Source organism: Myodes glareolus, chromosome 10, assembly GCF_982192425.1.
Source record: "Myodes glareolus chromosome 10, mMyoGla1.1, whole genome shotgun sequence".
Classification (NCBI taxonomy): domain Eukaryota; kingdom Metazoa; phylum Chordata; class Mammalia; order Rodentia; family Cricetidae; genus Myodes; species Myodes glareolus.
This window is the reverse complement of record NC_142035.1, coordinates 77,532,214-77,550,996: the sequence shown is the minus strand read 5'-3', so window position 1 is coordinate 77,550,996 and position 18,783 is coordinate 77,532,214. Positions and strand designations below refer to the sequence as shown.

General features: G+C 40.4%; 2 protein-coding genes across 4 annotated transcripts in view; one reads left to right on the top strand and one right to left on the bottom strand.

Moving 5' to 3' along the window:
* Iftap (intraflagellar transport associated protein) overlaps positions 1-10,752 on the bottom strand; it is a 72,124-nt gene extending 61,372 nt beyond the window's left edge. For all 3 annotated transcript variants that reach the window (XM_048443605.3, XM_085696661.2, XM_048443606.3), the window contains exon 1: positions 10,603-10,752. The gene's annotated coding sequence lies outside the window, so the exon portion shown is untranslated. The remainder of the gene's footprint in view (positions 1-10,602) is intronic.
* Rag2 (recombination activating 2) lies at positions 7,379-12,971 on the top strand. Its single transcript, XM_048443601.3, has 3 exons — positions 7,379-7,544; positions 9,813-9,873; positions 11,022-12,971. Exon 3 carries the CDS (start codon positions 11,046-11,048, stop codon positions 12,627-12,629), a length of 1,584 nt encoding a protein of 527 aa, XP_048299558.2. The 5' UTR covers positions 7,379-7,544; positions 9,813-9,873; positions 11,022-11,045; the 3' UTR covers positions 12,630-12,971.
* The last annotated feature ends 5,812 nt before the right edge of the window (positions 12,972-18,783 follow it).

Sequence of the window (18,783 nt, the reverse complement as noted above, 5' to 3'; positions counted from 1 at the left end):
AGGCTCCAGAGGACCTGAGTTCATTTCCCATACATTAGGCAACTCACACACACCTGTAACTCCAATCCCAGAGGATCCGAAACCTTCCTCCAGCCTCCTTGAGCACTGGAATCACAAACACATACCCACACAAGGACAGTCATACATATACAATTTTTAAAGATTTTTTTAAGAATTTTAGATTCTCAGAGTTGACTGCTACCTGGAGCTTACCTAGTACAATTGAATGAATGTGAACAAATAGGGTAAAGGGACTTCATCTGGAGTTTTGTCAACTGATTCCACTGATGAGTTATCACGTATGGTTCTCATATGATGAACCACGAAGAGATGCTTATGATCATGAACACAAAGAAACCAGCAGGAATGTAACTAAAAAGGAATAGAATTGGTGAAAAAAGAAACTATAAATTTGAGGATGAGAGAACAGGAGAATATCAGTAGATTTGGAGGGTGGAAAGGGAAGAGAGAAATGTAATTAAATTGTAATATAAAAGAGAGAGTGTGTGGTTGTCAACTTCCATAAGAGAGGGAAAACAAAATGTGATAATGTGTTCAGCTCAGAAAATTAAACAAGAGTAAAAGTGATTGGTTGCCTTCTACTGTAGAGTACTGCTGAACATGGTAACCCTCTTCTGTAGAGTACAGCTGAACGTGGTCACCTTCTACTGTAGAGTACAGCTGAACGTGGTCACCTTCTACTGTAGAGTACAGCTGAACGTGGTCACCTTCTACTGTAGAGTACAGCTGAACGTGGTCACCTTCTACTGTAGAGTACAGCTGAACGTGGTCACCTTCTACTGTAGAGTACAGCTGAACGTGGTCACCTTCTACTGTAGAGTACAGCTGAAACCCTGCTTCCACTTGGAATCCTTCTTGCCTCTGATAAATGATTGTTTCCAGAAGGAATAAAAACAAAACAAAAAAGAACAAAACTAATGTTAGATGTGTAGACTCCTGCTTCCAAGGACAATCCAGCCAATTTAAATTCAATACACCTAGAAGATGAGCATGTACATACATTCTAGAGACCAATAAATCTATAGATCTCTATATCTAGAGACCTACAAATACACCCAGGGAAATAAGAGATCAGAGGACAGCAGAAATATGAAACAAAACACAGCACAGACTAGAAAAGAACTTGCAGTTCTCTACTGTGCTTTCATCAGGATGAGATAAAAGTAGACAACTCCAGCATCAAAGGATACCCCACACTTCAAGCTGCAAACTTTTAGTGACATGCCTCTGCAACACATGAAAGCCAGAGAAGGCTTCATTAACACCCAGGGGCTGAGTTATAAGCATCTGGGCCTAGATCCCCCAGGCATAAACCTCTGCAGTGAAAATTAAAGGAAGTGTTTGGGGGAAGGTAGGAAAGGCTTTGGGAATACAGTTGACCTCACAGTTTCAAAACAGATGTACTATCTTCTAGGCCCAGGACTGAGAAGTAGATATATCTTAATCACTATCCACTCTCCCTGACATACATATCATCTTAAGAAAAGAGTAAGAGAGCATGCCTATACTAAAGATTGCACACAGTATAAAGAGTGTGCACTTAGTAAGTGCTTTACATGAATGTAGATATCACAATGGCTGCTTCAACAAACACACATCCGGTTCCTTCTTATAGACGTTTAAAGGTTCCTTATTCTATACAAGACCCCATTTTCCTAACAGGAATGACTATTAAGAAGCATTTGATGATGACCTTAAAACTACAATAAACTCAATGAAAGGATGCTAAAGTAAAGGAAGAAAGAGGGATAACAACAACAGGTCAAGGCAAACTAGAGTATGTTATAAAGAAAACAGGAAAGATAGAAAATCTCCAGGTCGTATGACAAGGAAGAAGTAATTCTTAGACTTGAACCCAAAAGCATGATCCACAAGAGATAAATCTGACTAATTTTATTAAAAGCAGAAAATGTCCTTCTGCAAAGACCTATTAAGATGTAGAGGAAAACTGGAAGAAAATATTAACAAATCACATATCCAACAAGAGAGCAGCATCTGGAATATGCAGATTCCTCCTGAAATCCAGCATCACATCAGTTTAAAAGGACAAAAGACATGCATGGACACTCGGTCAAAGAAAAAACACAAATAGCACATTAAAACCATGAAAGATGACTGATACAATAGCTATTGGAAAAATACAAACGTATTTTCATACACGAACTTGTACACTAATGTTCACTGCAGCTTTATCCACAACAACCAAACACTGAAAACAATCCAAACACCCTTCAAGTGGTGCTGGTTATACAAACTGCGATGTAGCCACACTAAGGAACACTCTTCAGCACTAAGATGAAAACAAACTGTTGATTCATGCAACTTAGCCTTCAAAGGAAATGTGCTGGGTGAAGCCAAGGTTAAAAGGTATGTATATATCCTATTGTTCCATTTATACGCCATTCATAAAGTGTATAATTGTAGAAATAGAGAACACAGTAATGGTTACTAGGGTCAGGGGTGTGGAGGGAACAAGGATGAATTAAGTCTGTGGTATGCAGCTGAATATCACTGGGTGGCAGTGAATTTGAAAATTACACAATATAACAGAGACACATATACACAAATGGGTGAATAAATAATGAAATCCAAATATATATATTGGCTCATGCCAATATCAATTTCTGAAAATTTATATTACTTATGCAAGATGTTAACTTTGAAGAAGGCTAAACCAAGGATGCATGGAACTTCTCTGTTCAGTTCTTTGCAGCCCCCTATGAATCTATCCTATGATAGAATCTAAATTAAAAGGTTTAGAAGAGCAGATAAGGGTAAGGCAATTGAAGCTGAAGAGACTCGAGGATGGAAAAGTAACTGCAAGACTTCTACCAAAGACATGGAGACGAGACTGGTGTGCCGACTTCTTTCTTCTGCAGGAGCACTTAGGGGTAGGAGTAACAGTAGTGTGCAAAAGAGCAAGCCTAAGCAGAAACACTCTGCTTACAAAGTTTGCTTTCTCTTCCTGCTCATCCACCCAAGCCACTGTCTTAATGCTTCTTGGGGCGACCATTCATTAAGCCTTTCTGCTCATCAGCAGATTGCATAAAATCAATTTTATCTCCCCAAAATATGCTCTTCTAAATATAAAGTATTTTTAACAACAGTTACCAGTCAACAGAAACAAAGAAAGCACACACAGCTGAGCACTTAGTCCTTATTTTTAAAAAGTTGATTAACTGTACACCTGCAGGAGACACCAAAGGGGACTGTTCTTGCAATCAGGAAGGCCACCTTTTCACTGTCCTACCTTTCTCAATTCATATTTAATATACAGCTATGTAGAATCACAAAAAAAACACCCTAACCTTACCTTTGGCTGCACTCATGCAAGCAACTAGTGATCTCTAGACAGTGCATTTATCAAGAAAAGTCTGCACACATCTCAGCCATATTCAGAGCCATCGCCCTAACCTCAGAAATGCCATCAACTGCCTTCCTGACTTAACAGAAGATTCTAGTATGGTTCTGTGATCCTTTTACTCAGCGCCCCTGGTAAAACTTCTAATCCAGAGGAAGTACCAGCACTTTATAGCTCCCGCACTGTACAATGTTTCAATAGTAAGAGATGTTCCAGCTCAAATATAATACCAGTTCACTGGTATGCAATGTCCTGTTGACATGTATGGCCTCTGTAATTGTATGACAAGTCTGAAGAGAGATGCCCTGCTTAGTTAAAGCTGTCCCCTCTTTAGGCTTTCCTGAGTCCGCCAGTCAGCTGCACAATGCACAGCCTTTTGCAACAGCAGAACATCAGCTTTAAGTAAAATCACACAGCTGGTCGGGAGCAGGTGTAGACCAGGGAACTAAGTCAACACGGCCTGCAGGAATACATTTCTGAGTGTTTCAAAATGCCAGATCTTGCAAATAAAATTGACCTTTTCACTTGGCATTCTCTTAAAAGAAATAAGATTTTTGAGACGTGCATTTGAGCTATTTTTAATTCGGACTCCTATGACTGGAATAACAAATGGGCTTTAAGAAAGAGCGCAATGCTTCCATTTGCAACTTTGCCAACATGTACACAACCGAGCGCACTGGTGCACGCATACAAACTGCCTTTGCCAACACAGTCTCTAGCTAGATAAAATACCACAAATGCCTCTTTCTCTAAAAATGAATTGTTTTATGATTTTTTTTCTAGCACATTACAAAACTCTGTCGATTTTTGCCACTTTATTTTAAAGCAATGATCTCACACTGAATCACAGAGAAGGGAACTTCTAGAGGAAAATACTAGACCCCTGCTCGGGGGGCCTTACTTAACTGCTTTAAATAAAAAGTGGCAAATCATTTGACATGCCCTGCTCTTGACAGCCCATCACCCTAACTGCAGATCGCATCCTTTTCTACTTCCGTTTCCTTCCTCTTTTCTCCTTTGTCAGTTTCAAACGCGGCTCTAATTTGCAATTCACAGGACAAGTCAAACTTGCCTGTTTCTATTGCTTCCCTAAGCACCGGTGCCTCATTACTCGATATAGAACATCCAAGCCTATCTCAGTGCTATGAGAAAATGCCACTAGCCTTGCTCCCTGTTACCATGAAGCTGCTCTTCCACTTAGAGCAGAGGTGGACCAGCCTAAAAGGAGCAAAGTTGAGAGTCTAGTTTGGTGTTCCTCCTCGGCCTTCCCCCAGCTCACCAGCACACAAACCCTGCAGTCGCTACCCTTGGACAGTTAGTTAACTTTCTGTCCTTAAGTAGCTTGGATATGAAAACAAAGGCACTGGACTTGAAGCTGTCTTTCATCTCTTTTTTTTTCCAATTATGCTTCCTTGGCTGTTCAATTACAATGTCATTCTATCGTATTATTAAGGCTTTTATCTCTCCCATGAAATAAAGTTATTTTTATTCTGTAATTAAGTTGGCTGGTATTCTTTAGTTCTCCACTCTTTTTTTGATTTAAGAAGGATAAATCAATATATTTCAGTAAGAGTTGGAATCTGGTTCTGCCTCGAGGTTTTAAAATGGACTAAGTAACCTACGATTGTGATTTCCTGATGAACATCAAAGAACTGTGAAGAAAAGTTCAATGTGAGAAAAATAAAAGGTGTGTTCACTGGCAATCAAGATCAAAAATGGTTGCCACAGATTGGCAAGATGGCTTAGCAGGGAAGGGCACTTGCTGCCAAGCCTGACAACCTGAGGTCAATCCTTGGAACCCATGTGACAGGAGAAAAGCAATTCCCCAGATTATCCTGACCTCCACACACATGCCATCACATGCACACACATATGCCATCACACGCGCACACACGCCATCACATGTGCACACATGCATCATATGTGCACACACATGCCAACACATGCCATCACATGCACACGCGCATGCCATCACATGCGCACACAAATGTAAAAACACTGCCACTTCATCCTACTGTAATACTTGCTGCTTACGTGCAAGGTCTACGTTTGGAAGGGTTTGGGGTTTTTTGCTTTGGTTTGTTTTTTTATTGGCTTGTTTGTTCCTAATCCATCACATGACTGAACATGGATTTAAGTCACTAGTGCCCCTTAATCGAAAGTCTATGTTCAAAACCCTCCAGGGGATGCCTGAAACTGCAGGTGCATCCGACTATGTTTTCCTATCCATACTTACAATAAAGTTTAACTTACGAATTAGGCAAAGTAAGTGAGCTTTTAAAAACACACAGCAGAAGAGACCTAGCTCTGTGCCATTTTAAAGTCTGTGTATGTATGATCACCTTCCTCTTCTGGTGATAGAGAGGCTCACTAAAGACAGCACTTTACAGTTTTTCTTTGTCATATCCAAATTTCCAGTTTCACCTGACCCTTATGCTTTGGGGTCGCAGTTAAACACAAACAAGGGTTACTTGAACACTTCCATGTGGTCAGTTAACAAAAGAGGCTACTGAGTGAATAACAGGAGGGTAGCTTATACTGTGTGAACACACGGGACAAAGGGATGCCTCAGGTGCCAGGCAGGATGCAGAAGAAAGTTACCAAACATCACTATGCTATTCAGGGCATTATACAGCTTAAAATCTATAATTTGCTCATGTCTGGGACTTTCTGTTTAATATCTTTAGATCCCAGAAGACCACAATCTGCCTCCACATAACAGACAGACATACAGGGAAAGTGGAACCATGGCCAAGAGAGGATTATTTCTCTAGTCTCCGGCCACCTCCAGAGATAAAAAACCTATTCAAAAACTAAGTAAAAAAACGCCAGGTTCATGATGTTATTAAAACCTAAAGGCTAAAACCCTCACCAGAGCGACATTAAGATTAAATGAGTTCCGTTTATTAAGAACTGCAGGACAGCTAGGACACCAGCTTTATGAATGCTGCCAGCACGGCTGTGATTTCAGACATCACAACCATCACACAGTGGTATGAATAGGAAAACAGCCAACTGCCCTTTTCCAGACAAACAAAAATCATCATGGAAATAACTAGACACTGACATTTAAAGAACTGACCAGCATTTTCAGATGAGAAGAATCAACCAGGGAATTGAGCTCCACATGTATTAGAAAAAAAAAAGTCGACCCTGAAAACAGATCTTAACATTTTCCAAATAAAATCAAATTAAGTAGCTGTTTATACAAAGGAACCCATAACATCACTCACCCTCAGAAACAAGATTTGTTGTGCAAACCCTCTTTCCCACACATGGGCTGTCCAGGAACACTCGGATCCTTGTTTTAGAGATAAGAAAATTGAAGTTCATAAAGGTCACTCTATTGTGAGAGATGGAAGCAAAGACCCTACCAGATCTGTCCACCCTAGTCACTGTGGTCATCTCAGCCTCGCGGAGGCGGATTATAGGACAAAGCAGAGCAGTGCTTTCGTAAATGCTTCTACACAATGAAATCCTACGCAACGACCAAACTTGCAAACGCCATATGAAGTCGCCGTGCCGTCCTGACTGAGGACCATTCATAAATTTCTTCAACAATCACGTGAGGTAAGCAGGTGTTGAGGGTTAAGATGACTCCACTCGGTGAAACAATAAATCCTTTCTCCCAAACATCACACTGGACATTACACCACAACCACCTCAGAAATTAGAGTTTCTTAGTCCACACTAAAGAAAACTGGGTCACAGAAGAGACATTCTGAGCCTGGCTTCAGAACAGATCATGTCTCATTTGATTCACTAGAGTGTTAGTTTAAACCAAGCTACTTTCTGTTTTTCTAAAATGTTCTTAATTTTAATAAATTAAGTTTCAGTTAGATTTTGTCTTTACAATTGACTGGTGACTCAGGTCTTATATTTTCAGTATGTCAGTAATGAAATGGTTAAGCTTGAGGGTAACACCCTGGTGGATATCTCTCTTTTTCAAGCACCAAAGGGTTGGGGGTGGGGGTCACAGTCAGTTACTCCCGTTACACCACCGTTCACTGGAACATCTGTAGGCACATAAACACTCTACCCTTCAGCCTTCAGCTTGCCACAGTCAAACTAAACAGTCACTGACTCTTCCCCAAGTCCGACCTTAATTCCTGGCATAGCCGCAGGGATTCAGAGAGGGATAAGCAGCCCCTCTGGCCTTCAGGTAGGTCCAATACCTTTATTTTTAGCAAAGCTAAAAGACGGGAACCTATGTCTATAAACTTTAAGGGTCTGTTGCAGCCACACTAAACCAGTGTGCTGACTACAGATGAACAGGGCATCTGGGTAGGGAAGAAGAGATGTAGATTTTGGAAGGATGGGGTCTCCTGGTCTCAAGCTACTGCAAGAATTACTTTTGATTCCTTCAGGGTAATATTATTAATCTTGGGACATAAATGATCCTCTAACATCAGCATGGGAAGATAGGCCTAACCCTGGTTTCATTGCCAGCAGAAATCAAACAGCATATGCCTCTAACTTGATAAACCGTACAGTGTTCACTTACACACTAAGTAGCTGCGGTGCATGGGGTACTAGCTATTTTGGAGTCAGGAAACACGAACAATGCTGATCTGTAAGATTTAGAGCAACAGAGTATACTGCCTGTCTTTGGAGAGAAAGTCAGTTCAGACACAGGAAACTGCAAACCCAGACCTCACACCATTAGTTCTCTTCTGATACTCAACTATGCCCTGGCTTCAAAGCGAACAAGTGAAAATTGCCCTGCTGGGGAATGCTAGCACAGGGCTGAGAAAACTGTGTTAAGGGTATTGGCCCTGTATGTCTTCCTTTTAAAAAGAATCTTTAATGTGTTGACTTTGAAATTTCCCTTAGTTGAAAAGCAGTCTTTTTTTTTTTGAATCTGCCTGATATTTTTGTCTATTTAAACAGAAGCTTTCAGTGGGTTATTTTAGGCCTAGCATAATTTTTAAACAATTTTTAAAACCCTAGATGTAACTAATATAGTTATATTAAAGCCCTGGGAAAGATACAATCATCAACTCCAGTAAAAATATATTCCCGCCCATGAACCAAAACTTCAACAACTAAATGGTGTCAAAAATGCTTAAAACACCTCCAATATTTCTATTATTTAAATATACAAATCATCTGACTAAGACAGCTCCTCTAAGACTTAAATGGGCAAGCACTTGTCTATGTTCCAAGAGGAGACAATGGAGCTCCCTTTACTGTTTTTAGGGCTCCAAGTTTGCTACAAAATGGATCATCTCCCCTATGCAGTGCTCAAGAAACTGCTTCTTATTATTAACCCATAATATTCCAAATCCCTATGACGACCTTCACATGGCACAGTGGACTACAGCGAAAACTCTTTCAGGCTAGTGTTCTTCTCTCTCTCTCCCTCCCTCCCTCCCTCCCTCATTCCCTTCCTCTCTGAGTCACCACCAACACCTTTGGCTTAACAATTTAACCAACTATTATTAGTTTGAAAGTTTATCATTTACATATCCCCTCTACTGCTCAGAGAATCTCTTGAAGGAAGAGAGGGAGCCAGAAGACAGAGCAGCCATGAAATACTCCTCTTTAAGGTGTGGCACAGACACTGCAACCTGAACTTATAGTTGCTACGGCTTCCTAGACTGGGCCTGCACAAGACTGGCCCTATCACCAGCACACCATGGTTGGGAGGGGAGCTCAGGAAGGCCGACTCCACTCTGCAGTGCTACTGACTTCTGATGGATTTGGGAGAGAAGGAGACATTGCCTTCAGATAAGCATCTGGTTGGGCATACTCCAAACTTCCATAGACAATTCCAAACCCATGGTCACTCAGACGTCTCTGGTTAAACTCAATGGGACACAAAACAAAAAGACATCAATGTGGAAAATATGGGGAAAGGATTTTTAGGAAGGACGGGGGAGGTTGGCAGGGGCAGGAGTGACATAAAAGAGGGCAGAATGATAGTAAATCAGAATGAACTATATACATGTATGAAACTGTCAAAGACTAAATTCAATTTAAGAAAAAAAATCATCTGTCTACATCTACTGACCAAATCCCAACATCCTATAGTCCCCTCTAGACATCTCCAGCACCATTCACGTGTGCTGCCATTATCAGCAGATAACTGTGCCCAACCAGCTGCTGTGTTATCTGGTAATTCAAGGACAATGGTAACTAATACTGTGTCTGAGCCCTGTTCTTACTCCTTTACAAATCTTAAATTACTAATCATAATTGACATCAACCTATGTGGGTAAAACCACCTCATTTTACAGATGAAGAAATCGAGCCACAGAGAGTTAAACAGTTTGCACAAAGTCAGGTTTTTAGTTACTAAGTGATGGCCAGGATTTGAGTCGAGGCTGACAGCACTGAGTTCTAATCCTGACCGTTGTTTTATTCTGCTTTTTAAACAACTTACTCTAAAAAAAAAAAAAAGTCAATCTTATTTTGTTTCAACATGTAGTGCCAAAACAGAGTGTTTCACGTCTGCAAGCAGGAAGAGTACTACTTCACCTCTCTCTAAGGTAGGTAATGGTACAAACTTCCCAAGCTTATCTTTATCTGATAAATATTTCTTAACAGCAGTACAATACAGAAAGGAGCCTTTTTGTAGTCAATATAAAATTACTCAAGAATCATATCACTTTTCGTAGGCTGGAAATGATCTGAAACGGGACAATTCTATTTTCCTAGGTGTTGGGGCATGGGGAGGGCGGGCGTGTAGTTTAGGAACTGTCTCTGTTTCGCTGAAAGACTCCTCAAAACAAGAAGGAAAGAAAGTTGCTGAGCAGGAAGGGGACGGGGGTCTTCTAAAGTGTCCCTTGTAACTGCCTAATTACTACACTTACGTTAGTAAGTGCAGAGTGAAAATTTTAAAAATAATAATAATAAAATCATTTTCAAGCTGCTTCTCCCCTGCGTGCTAGGTATTCTAAGACTCGTCTTTTGGTTCTGAAAGACGGTCAACTTTCCTAACTCCCTGTCCCAGCAAGCGACAGGTCCTCAGAGTGCAATTCTGGGTCTCGCTTCAATAGATCCAGAGTGGAGTCAGTAAAGACGACTCAACCGTGGTTTCCCCTCAGACTGTGGTTTCCAGGCAACCACACTTGGGCGAGAAGCATTTGTGCCTCCAACCGGGACACCCTACTAAGAGTCCCAGAAGCCGCAGCGATTCCTGAGTACCGGTTTGCAGGCGCCCCTCCTGGTACTCTTGCGTCCAGCGCCCCATTGTCGGCAGAGGGGCGCACTCTCACCTCGGTTCCCTAGCTGTCCGTCACCTTGGCGCCCATCTAGTCACTTGGCACTTTTGGAGTCCTTTCCAATCAGCCTAGACCGCTCCAGTCCTGAAGCAACAAGAAGACAGGCTATAGAAAACGGATTCTTGGGAAATGTAGTTCTGTTAGCTCGCATGCAAAGGCGCTCTAGGAAAGAAGGACTACAGTTCCCAGAAATCAAAGCGAAGAGAGTGCGCCACTAAAATATGTCCCAGCTGCTAGACTTGAATTAAGTAGGAAAGGTCTGGGGCTCTTCGCTTCCTTATTTGGGGACTTACAGTTCTAGCACAAGCATGTCAAATGACTTTTCTTTTAAACAAACCTTTTACATGTGAGGACATCTAAACATAATGATGTATATAAAAAGATATTCTAAGTTTTGTGTTTTATACTTTCAGATAAAAGACCTACTCACAATCAAAATGTCACTGCAGATGGTAACAGTGGGTCATAATATAGCCTTAATTCAACCAGGCTTCTCACTGATGAATTTTGATGGTCAAGTTTTCTTCTTTGGCCAAAAGGGCTGGCCCAAGAGATCCTGCCCTACTGGAGTCTTCCATTTTGATATTAAGAAAAATCATCTCAAACTGAAACCTGCGGTTTTCTCTAAAGATTCCTGCTACCTCCCACCGCTTCGTTACCCAGCTATTTGCTCCTACAAAGGCAGCTTAGAGTCTGAAAAACATCAATATATCATCCACGGAGGGAAAACACCAAACAATGAGCTTTCCGATAAGATTTATATCATGTCTGTTGCTTGCAAGAACAACAAAAAAGTTACTTTCCGTTGCACAGAGAAAGATTTAGTAGGAGATGTCCCCGAAGCCAGATATGGTCATTCAATTAATGTGGTATATAGTCGAGGGAAAAGTATGGGTGTTCTCTTTGGAGGACGGTCATACATGCCTTCTGCCCAGAGAACCACAGAAAAATGGAATAGTGTAGCTGACTGCCTGCCCCATGTTTTCTTGGTAGATTTTGAATTTGGGTGTGTTACATCATACACTCTTCCAGAACTTCAGGATGGGCTATCTTTTCATGTTTCTGTTGCCAGAAATGATACTATTTACATTTTGGGAGGACATTCACTTGCCAATAACATTCGTCCTGCCAGCCTGTATAGAATAAGGGTAGATCTTCCCCTGGGTAGCCCAGCAGTGAATTGCACAGTCTTGCCAGGAGGAATCTCTGTCTCCAGTGCAATTCTCACTCAAACAAATAATGATGAATTTGTTATTGTTGGTGGTTATCAGCTGGAAAATCAAAAAAGGATGGTCTGCAACATTGTCTCTCTAGGGGACAACACAATAGAAATTAGTGAAATGGAGACCCCAGATTGGACCCCAGATATTAAGCATAGCAAAATATGGTTTGGAAGCAGCATGGGAAATGGGACTGTTTTCCTTGGCTTACCAGGAGACAATAAGCAGACTATGACAGAAGCATTCTATTTCTATATGCTGAAATGCTCTGAAGATGACATGAGTGAAGAGCAGAAAACCTGCCCAAATAGTCAGACATCAACAGAAGATCCCGGGGACTCCACTCCCTTTGAAGATTCAGAGGAATTTTGCTTCAGCGCAGAAGCAACCAGTTTTGATGGTGATGACGAATTTGACACCTACAATGAGGATGATGAGGATGACGAGTCTGTAACCGGCTACTGGATAACATGCTGCCCTACTTGTGATGTGGACATCAATACTTGGGTTCCATTCTATTCAACGGAGCTCAATAAACCTGCCATGATCTACTGTTCTCATGGAGATGGGCACTGGGTACATGCCCAGTGCATGGATCTGGCAGAACGCACACTCATCCACTTGTCAGAAGGAAGCAACAAATATTACTGCAATGAGCATGTGCAGATAGCAAGAGCATTACACACTCCCAAAAGAAGCCTGCCCTTACAAAAACCTCCAATGAAATCGCTCCACAAAAAGGGTTCTGGGAAAGTCTTGACTCCTGCCAAGAAATCCTTCCTTAGAAGGTTGTTTGATTAGTTTAGCAAAAGCCCCTCAGGTTCAGGTGCCTGATTCTTAGACCTACTTTTTAAATCGTAATAGTGATATAAATTGTATTTTGATTTTTGTTTACTGAAAATCTCTTGATGTGCTTTGTTCATATGAGTTAAGTGCTGGTTTTAATGTAATGTTAAATATAGCTTTTTAATGTGTACTTTTTAACATTTTATTCAAAAATTTCTTAAATGAGAAATGTTATCTAATTTTACTCAGAATAGCAGTGATAAAGTGTACACAGAACTCTTTTGTCATTTTGTCACAATCTACATGTTGAATAGTAACGAAATACCAATAAATAAACTAATGGACAAAGGAATTAAATTGTCTTGTATAAGTAGCCTATAGTTGATTTAAAAAGTTAAAACCAAGATCAACTACATCCCACATTTCTTCTCTTTATAAACTTTCAGTCAGCCCCTTGGATTATACCCATGAACAGAATAATATATATGTTGTAATGGAGGTTGCTAGTTAGTTCCCTGCTGCTTAGCCCCAAAACAATCACATAAAACTGTGTTAATTAAATTACTACCTGGCCCATTAGCCCTAGCTTCTTATTGGCTAACTCATGTTACATACTAGTTTAACCCATTTCCATTAATCTGTGTATTGCCACATGGCTGTGGCTTGCCAGCCAAAGTTCTGGCATCTGTCTCTGGTGAGGATACATGACCTCTCCCTGACTCTTCCTCCTTTCTCCCAGCATTCAGTTTAGTTTTCCCTGCCTACCTATGTTCTGCCCTATCAATAGGCCAAGGCAGTTTCTTTATTCACCACTGGTATTCACAGCATACAGAGGGGAATCCCACATCATATGTGTGTGTGTGTGTATGCGTGTGTTAATGTGTGTGTATATTGTGTTACTGGGATACACACACACACACACACACACACACACACACACATCTATATCAAGCCAGTAATGATGCCACATGCCTGTAATCCTGGTACTTGGGAAGTAGAGGCAAGTAAATCTGAGTTTGATTCTGGCCTAAGCCAGAATCTGTATCTGAAAAACCCAAAGACCATCCTTGATAGAAGACAGAACACGGGTAGCATTGTCACCTATTGCGGTGTTTTCAATGAAAATGGTCCCCATAAACTCATAGGGAGTGGCACTGTTAGGAAGTGTGGCCTTAATGGAATAGGTACGGCCTTGTTGGAGGAAGTGTACCACTGGGGGTGGGCTTTGAGGTTTCAGATGCTCAAGCTAGGTCCAATGTCATTCTCTTCTCCTGTTGCCTGCCAATCCAGATGTACAACTCTTGGTTCCTTCTCTAGCACCATGTCTGACAGCATGCTGCCATGCTTCCTACCATGATGACAACAGACTAACCTTCTGAGTCATAAGCTAACCTCAGTTCAGTGTTTTTCTTTATAAGAGTTGCCATGGTCATAGTGTCTCTTCCCAGCAATAGAAACTCTAAGTCACCTATGACCAATGTCCTGAATTCAATACTGTGGTACATTTTCGTGAATTATCTACATGCACTTGAGAAGGGTCAAAACATATTCCAACAATATGCTTTTGCATGAATCACTTTGGGGGTGCACTTTCAATCCTGTCCAAATCAATGGTTCATCCCTTTGCAATTGCTCAACTCTTGTCCCTCTTCTCCATTAGACTGTTATCATCTCTGGAAACAGTTAAATTTCACTCAAGGCCCAATAGTGTACAGCCCTGAAAATTGTATCATCATTTTAAAAGAAACATGAACATGAGCTTATGCAATGATATTGGTTCTCATTCTTAGAAGGTATCTAGTGGTAGGTCCTGGACAGCTTTCAAAATAGTATAAGAATGATATCAAGAAATATGTGATGGTTAAAAAGAAAATGTTCATATTGCATGAATGAAAATTCTTAATTTCTTGTATGAAAAATCACCAAATCCCTCATTGAGGCTGGAAATGATTCTTTGGTTCCATCCCCCTCTTCCCTGAATCTTCTATGTGCTTGAGCCCCATCGTTGTCCATCATCCTTTCTCAAAAGGAGAAAAAAAAAACAGTGGTTGGCACCTGAGAAGAAACAATATTTGAATTTCAATCCGGTCTCCACATACACATGTGCATATGATTCTACACACTCATAACCATGCACATATATGGACACACACAACGTTTTTAATTTCAAGATCCACATTACACATGGGATCTGCAAAAAACAATAAAACTCGTCTCTAGAGAATTTGCTGTCTCACTGTAGAAAGAGGCCAAGGGCAGGGAAGGCAAGGTATAAAAGCCACATCTGTATATACTTGAGCTGCTTGCACAGGAAAGGCTGTCCATGCAGTATTAACTCTTTTCTAACCTGATGCATGCTGATAAAATTACAAAATGGGATGAAAATTTCTCAAATATAAGATAGATATCAACCTTTGCCGAAGAATTGCTGTGGCAAAGATGTTTCCAAAATGTTGGTGATACCATTTGAAGTGATATACAAAATATATAGTGACCCCTCAAAAAAGAAAGAGGGATCTTTGTTGCAAAGAATGACCAAATCATTTGCAACAACAAAAAAAATATGAACTTCTTAAAGACAAAAGTGGAAAGACAGTTATAGAAACTGATCAATTCATTAGACTTTGATCTGATCTCATTATAGAAATACACAGATCTTGGCCTTCAAGTAAATTAGGATATATGTGTGCATACATATATGTGCCTGTGTTAGTGTGTGTGTGTGTCTATCTGTCTGTCTCTGTACACACATTTCTCTGTGTGTGCATCCACATGTGTGAGGGTGTACTCCTGTGTATGAGTGTGTGAGAGTGTGAACTTGTTCATGTGGAGGCCACAGGACAACCAGATTTTTGTGGCTGAGTCTCTGTCTGGCCTGGATCTGTTCGAATAAGTTAGACTAGCCGGCCATCTGAAATTGCTTTGTCCACCTCACCAGCACAGTTATTAAGAGAAGATTTCACCGCTTGTCTTTTCATGTGTGTTCTGGGAGTCAAACTCAGAACCCCTTACATGCAAAGAGCTAACAATCAAGTTATCACCCCAGGCTGAAATAAATTGGTTTTTGTTTTGTTTTGTTTTGTGTTTTGTTTTTAGTCAGAAATACATTGTCATCATCAGGAGAGGATAAAAAGCAATGAAAGTAGAAAGAAAATGTCCATGGGACAGAAGAGGAGAAAACAGGGGAAGAAACAACTTCATGAAAATAAGAGACTTTTGAGTACTACTAACTCTGCTTTATCTCTTCCCGTGCAGACTGGGCACAGTTGTCCGAGAGAGTGAGACAGTAATTTGTAGACAATGTACCACTGGAGCAAAAGGGGACAGGTAAACTTGTCTCCAGTTCCTTTAAATGTACACACATAACCTCTCTCGTACCTGGACAGAGTCCTTTGAGCTTAATACTTTGCAGGAGCATCCCCGTGTGCCTGGTTTCAGCATGGTTTAGATTGACTACATCATGTGATCACCTCAGACTCTTCGGCGGTTTCCTTTCACACACAGGGTATGCCCACTGGGTCCTGCACAATAAAGCCTCTGCCTGATTTACCAGCAGTCCACGCCCCCTCCTCAGTCTGCTACGGTCCACTTGTCTTTCTTAAATTCCTAAACACTCTGAGTGCTTCCCTCCCCGAGTTTCCCCCATCGGTTGTCTGTTCTAGGTAACTGGCCTGACTTCATCCCTCATTCAATCTGCATATAACCCTAGAACTTCATTCAATCTGTCTCCACTTAAAAACTTTTTCTTCCCAGGTGCTTTTTTCGGACACCCCAATGTAAATTCTACTGCCACATGTACTTTATACCTATCTATTGTAATCGCATCTACTGATTTTCCTCCTCCACACCAACTAGAGTATACTATCAAGCACTCATTAGTCTTATTGGTGATTTAATATCTTGCTTCTTATAAACCAAAACTAAACTACTTGCCACTATATCTCAGTATCAAACATACATTCCCTGCTTAGAAGAAGCAACCCATAAATACTTAAAATAGAGGCTGATACACTACCAAAGGAGAAAAGTTACCAACAGTCTTATATAGCTGTAAAGCCTCAACAATGATGGTAACCAGCAAGATACCCCAACTATGCAATGGTAGAACTTAGGGGAAACTGACAGTTGTCTAATTGGATCTAATGCCCTCTCAGTTGGTGGACACTCGGGCCTGATACTGTAAACCCAGCCAGAAGCCCATGTTTAGAGTTGTCATTAAGCCTAGAAGAGGATCTACTGTCACAATATTACAAAAGTAATATAGTTTCCAATTGCCCTCTAAAGGTCCACCCTTAGACCCATAGATCACTTCAACTTTCACTCCACATCAAAAAGCTTCTTTCTGTAGCAGACAGAAACTATTAGAGATATCTTTAACTGACCAAATGCAGAGAATGAGTGACCTTGGGCTGCCTAGCCCATGAATGGGACATCTACAACACAACCCTGAAACCTAAATCTCAGGGGAAATCTCAGAAAAGGAAATGGAAAGATTCTAGGTGCCTGTGAACCAGAACAACTGCTACATGAGGGCTTCTTCTGGACAGGACAGAGATGATTCTCCCAGGCCTCTCAGTAACATGACGGCCCACACGAGTCCTGCAAAGATCACACCAATCAACACATTAACAAAGATGAGAGAAAATCTCAAAGTTCTGTTCCCCACACATGAGCAACAGGCAGTCAGTGGCTGCTGAAGGAGGAAGAAACAGTTCTATGTGGTTTTGTTTTAAGGTGGTGGTGGTGGTGGTGGCAGTGGTGGTGGGTTTTTTGTTGTTGTTGCTTCAGGGATAAGACCTTGGTCCTATATTCTCAGCCTTAAACACATGAAAATAAGGGAAACACTAATTATATTCAGTAGGTTGTATGTATGTGTACATGTATACATATGTGTGTGGATATAGATATTTATATAAATTTATGTATCTTTATTTTGTTTTAGATATATAAAACAAAGCTTTTATACATAAAAAACTATGTATACTTATAAAAACAAAAATAAAGACACGAAAAATTATATATTTGAAGGAGACAATTGAAATATGTAGGAAACATTAAAGGAGGAAGTGAGATTGAAAATTATGCAAGTACAGAGTATTCATGTATGAATCCCCAAATAAAATAAAATATGAAACAATATAGCAACAATACAAATGACACCTGTTATTTTCAAATCTTAAAATTTTATTCCAAATACTTAAACACAAAATTGTGAATAATAATCATAATGCTAATGGGTAAAAATATTAAAATATAAAAATAAGTACTGGAACTTGTTTTCTTCCATTTGAAAGCATTTAACATGAAAATAAAGGTTCTCAAATCAAATAACACATTGCATCCTGGTGTCTAAACTTCCCCTAAGGGAGAAGAGTAGACTCTTGGGAGTCACTAAACAAAATATATCACTATATGTAAGAAAATAAAGTGAAAACCAATATCACAAAATGCCTCTGAAAACTAATGACTTTGAGGTACGCTTACATAGATACTTAAAGAAAAAATAAAGAGAAATGGGCAAAATGTATCAAATTTGGCTTAGAATATCTTATCATAGAAAAACCAGAACTGTCATACAATATCTAAACCATAGATATTGGTTACATACATATGTAACCAACACCACATACAAAACAAGTCCAGCTGGCATAGACCTGTCATCCCAGTTAGGCAGAAGCTGTAGTAGGAGGATTACAAGTTCAAGGTCAACCTGGGAAAATAGTGAGACCTTGTCTCAAAAACTGGTTAAAGAAAGCTAGGGATAAACCTCAAAGGTGATACGTTTGCTTAGCCTGTGCAAGTCCCTGGCTTACTGTTAAAGTCCTGCCTCCTAACTGTGTGGACTTTGACGTCTACGTGAAATCATATGAAACCCATCCTTTCAAATCACCCCTCCCACAAAAAAAAATCTGTTTTCATGCATACTTTGTGAAAACAAATTGAAACAAAACTAAATTCCAGTCCACCTGAGAGAGAAAGACATCTTTTCCGGCTGCTCTGGCATCTGTGCACATGTTTATTAATCCCAAGACACCTCTTAACCTCACACTGACCATTCATCAATTTTCATCAGCTACCATCACCGGTGCCCACAGTGCACCACAGAAGGCTGGCAGGTGGACCTGTGAAACCAAGCTTCAGAGGAGAAAAATGTTCTGCACTTTTCCAA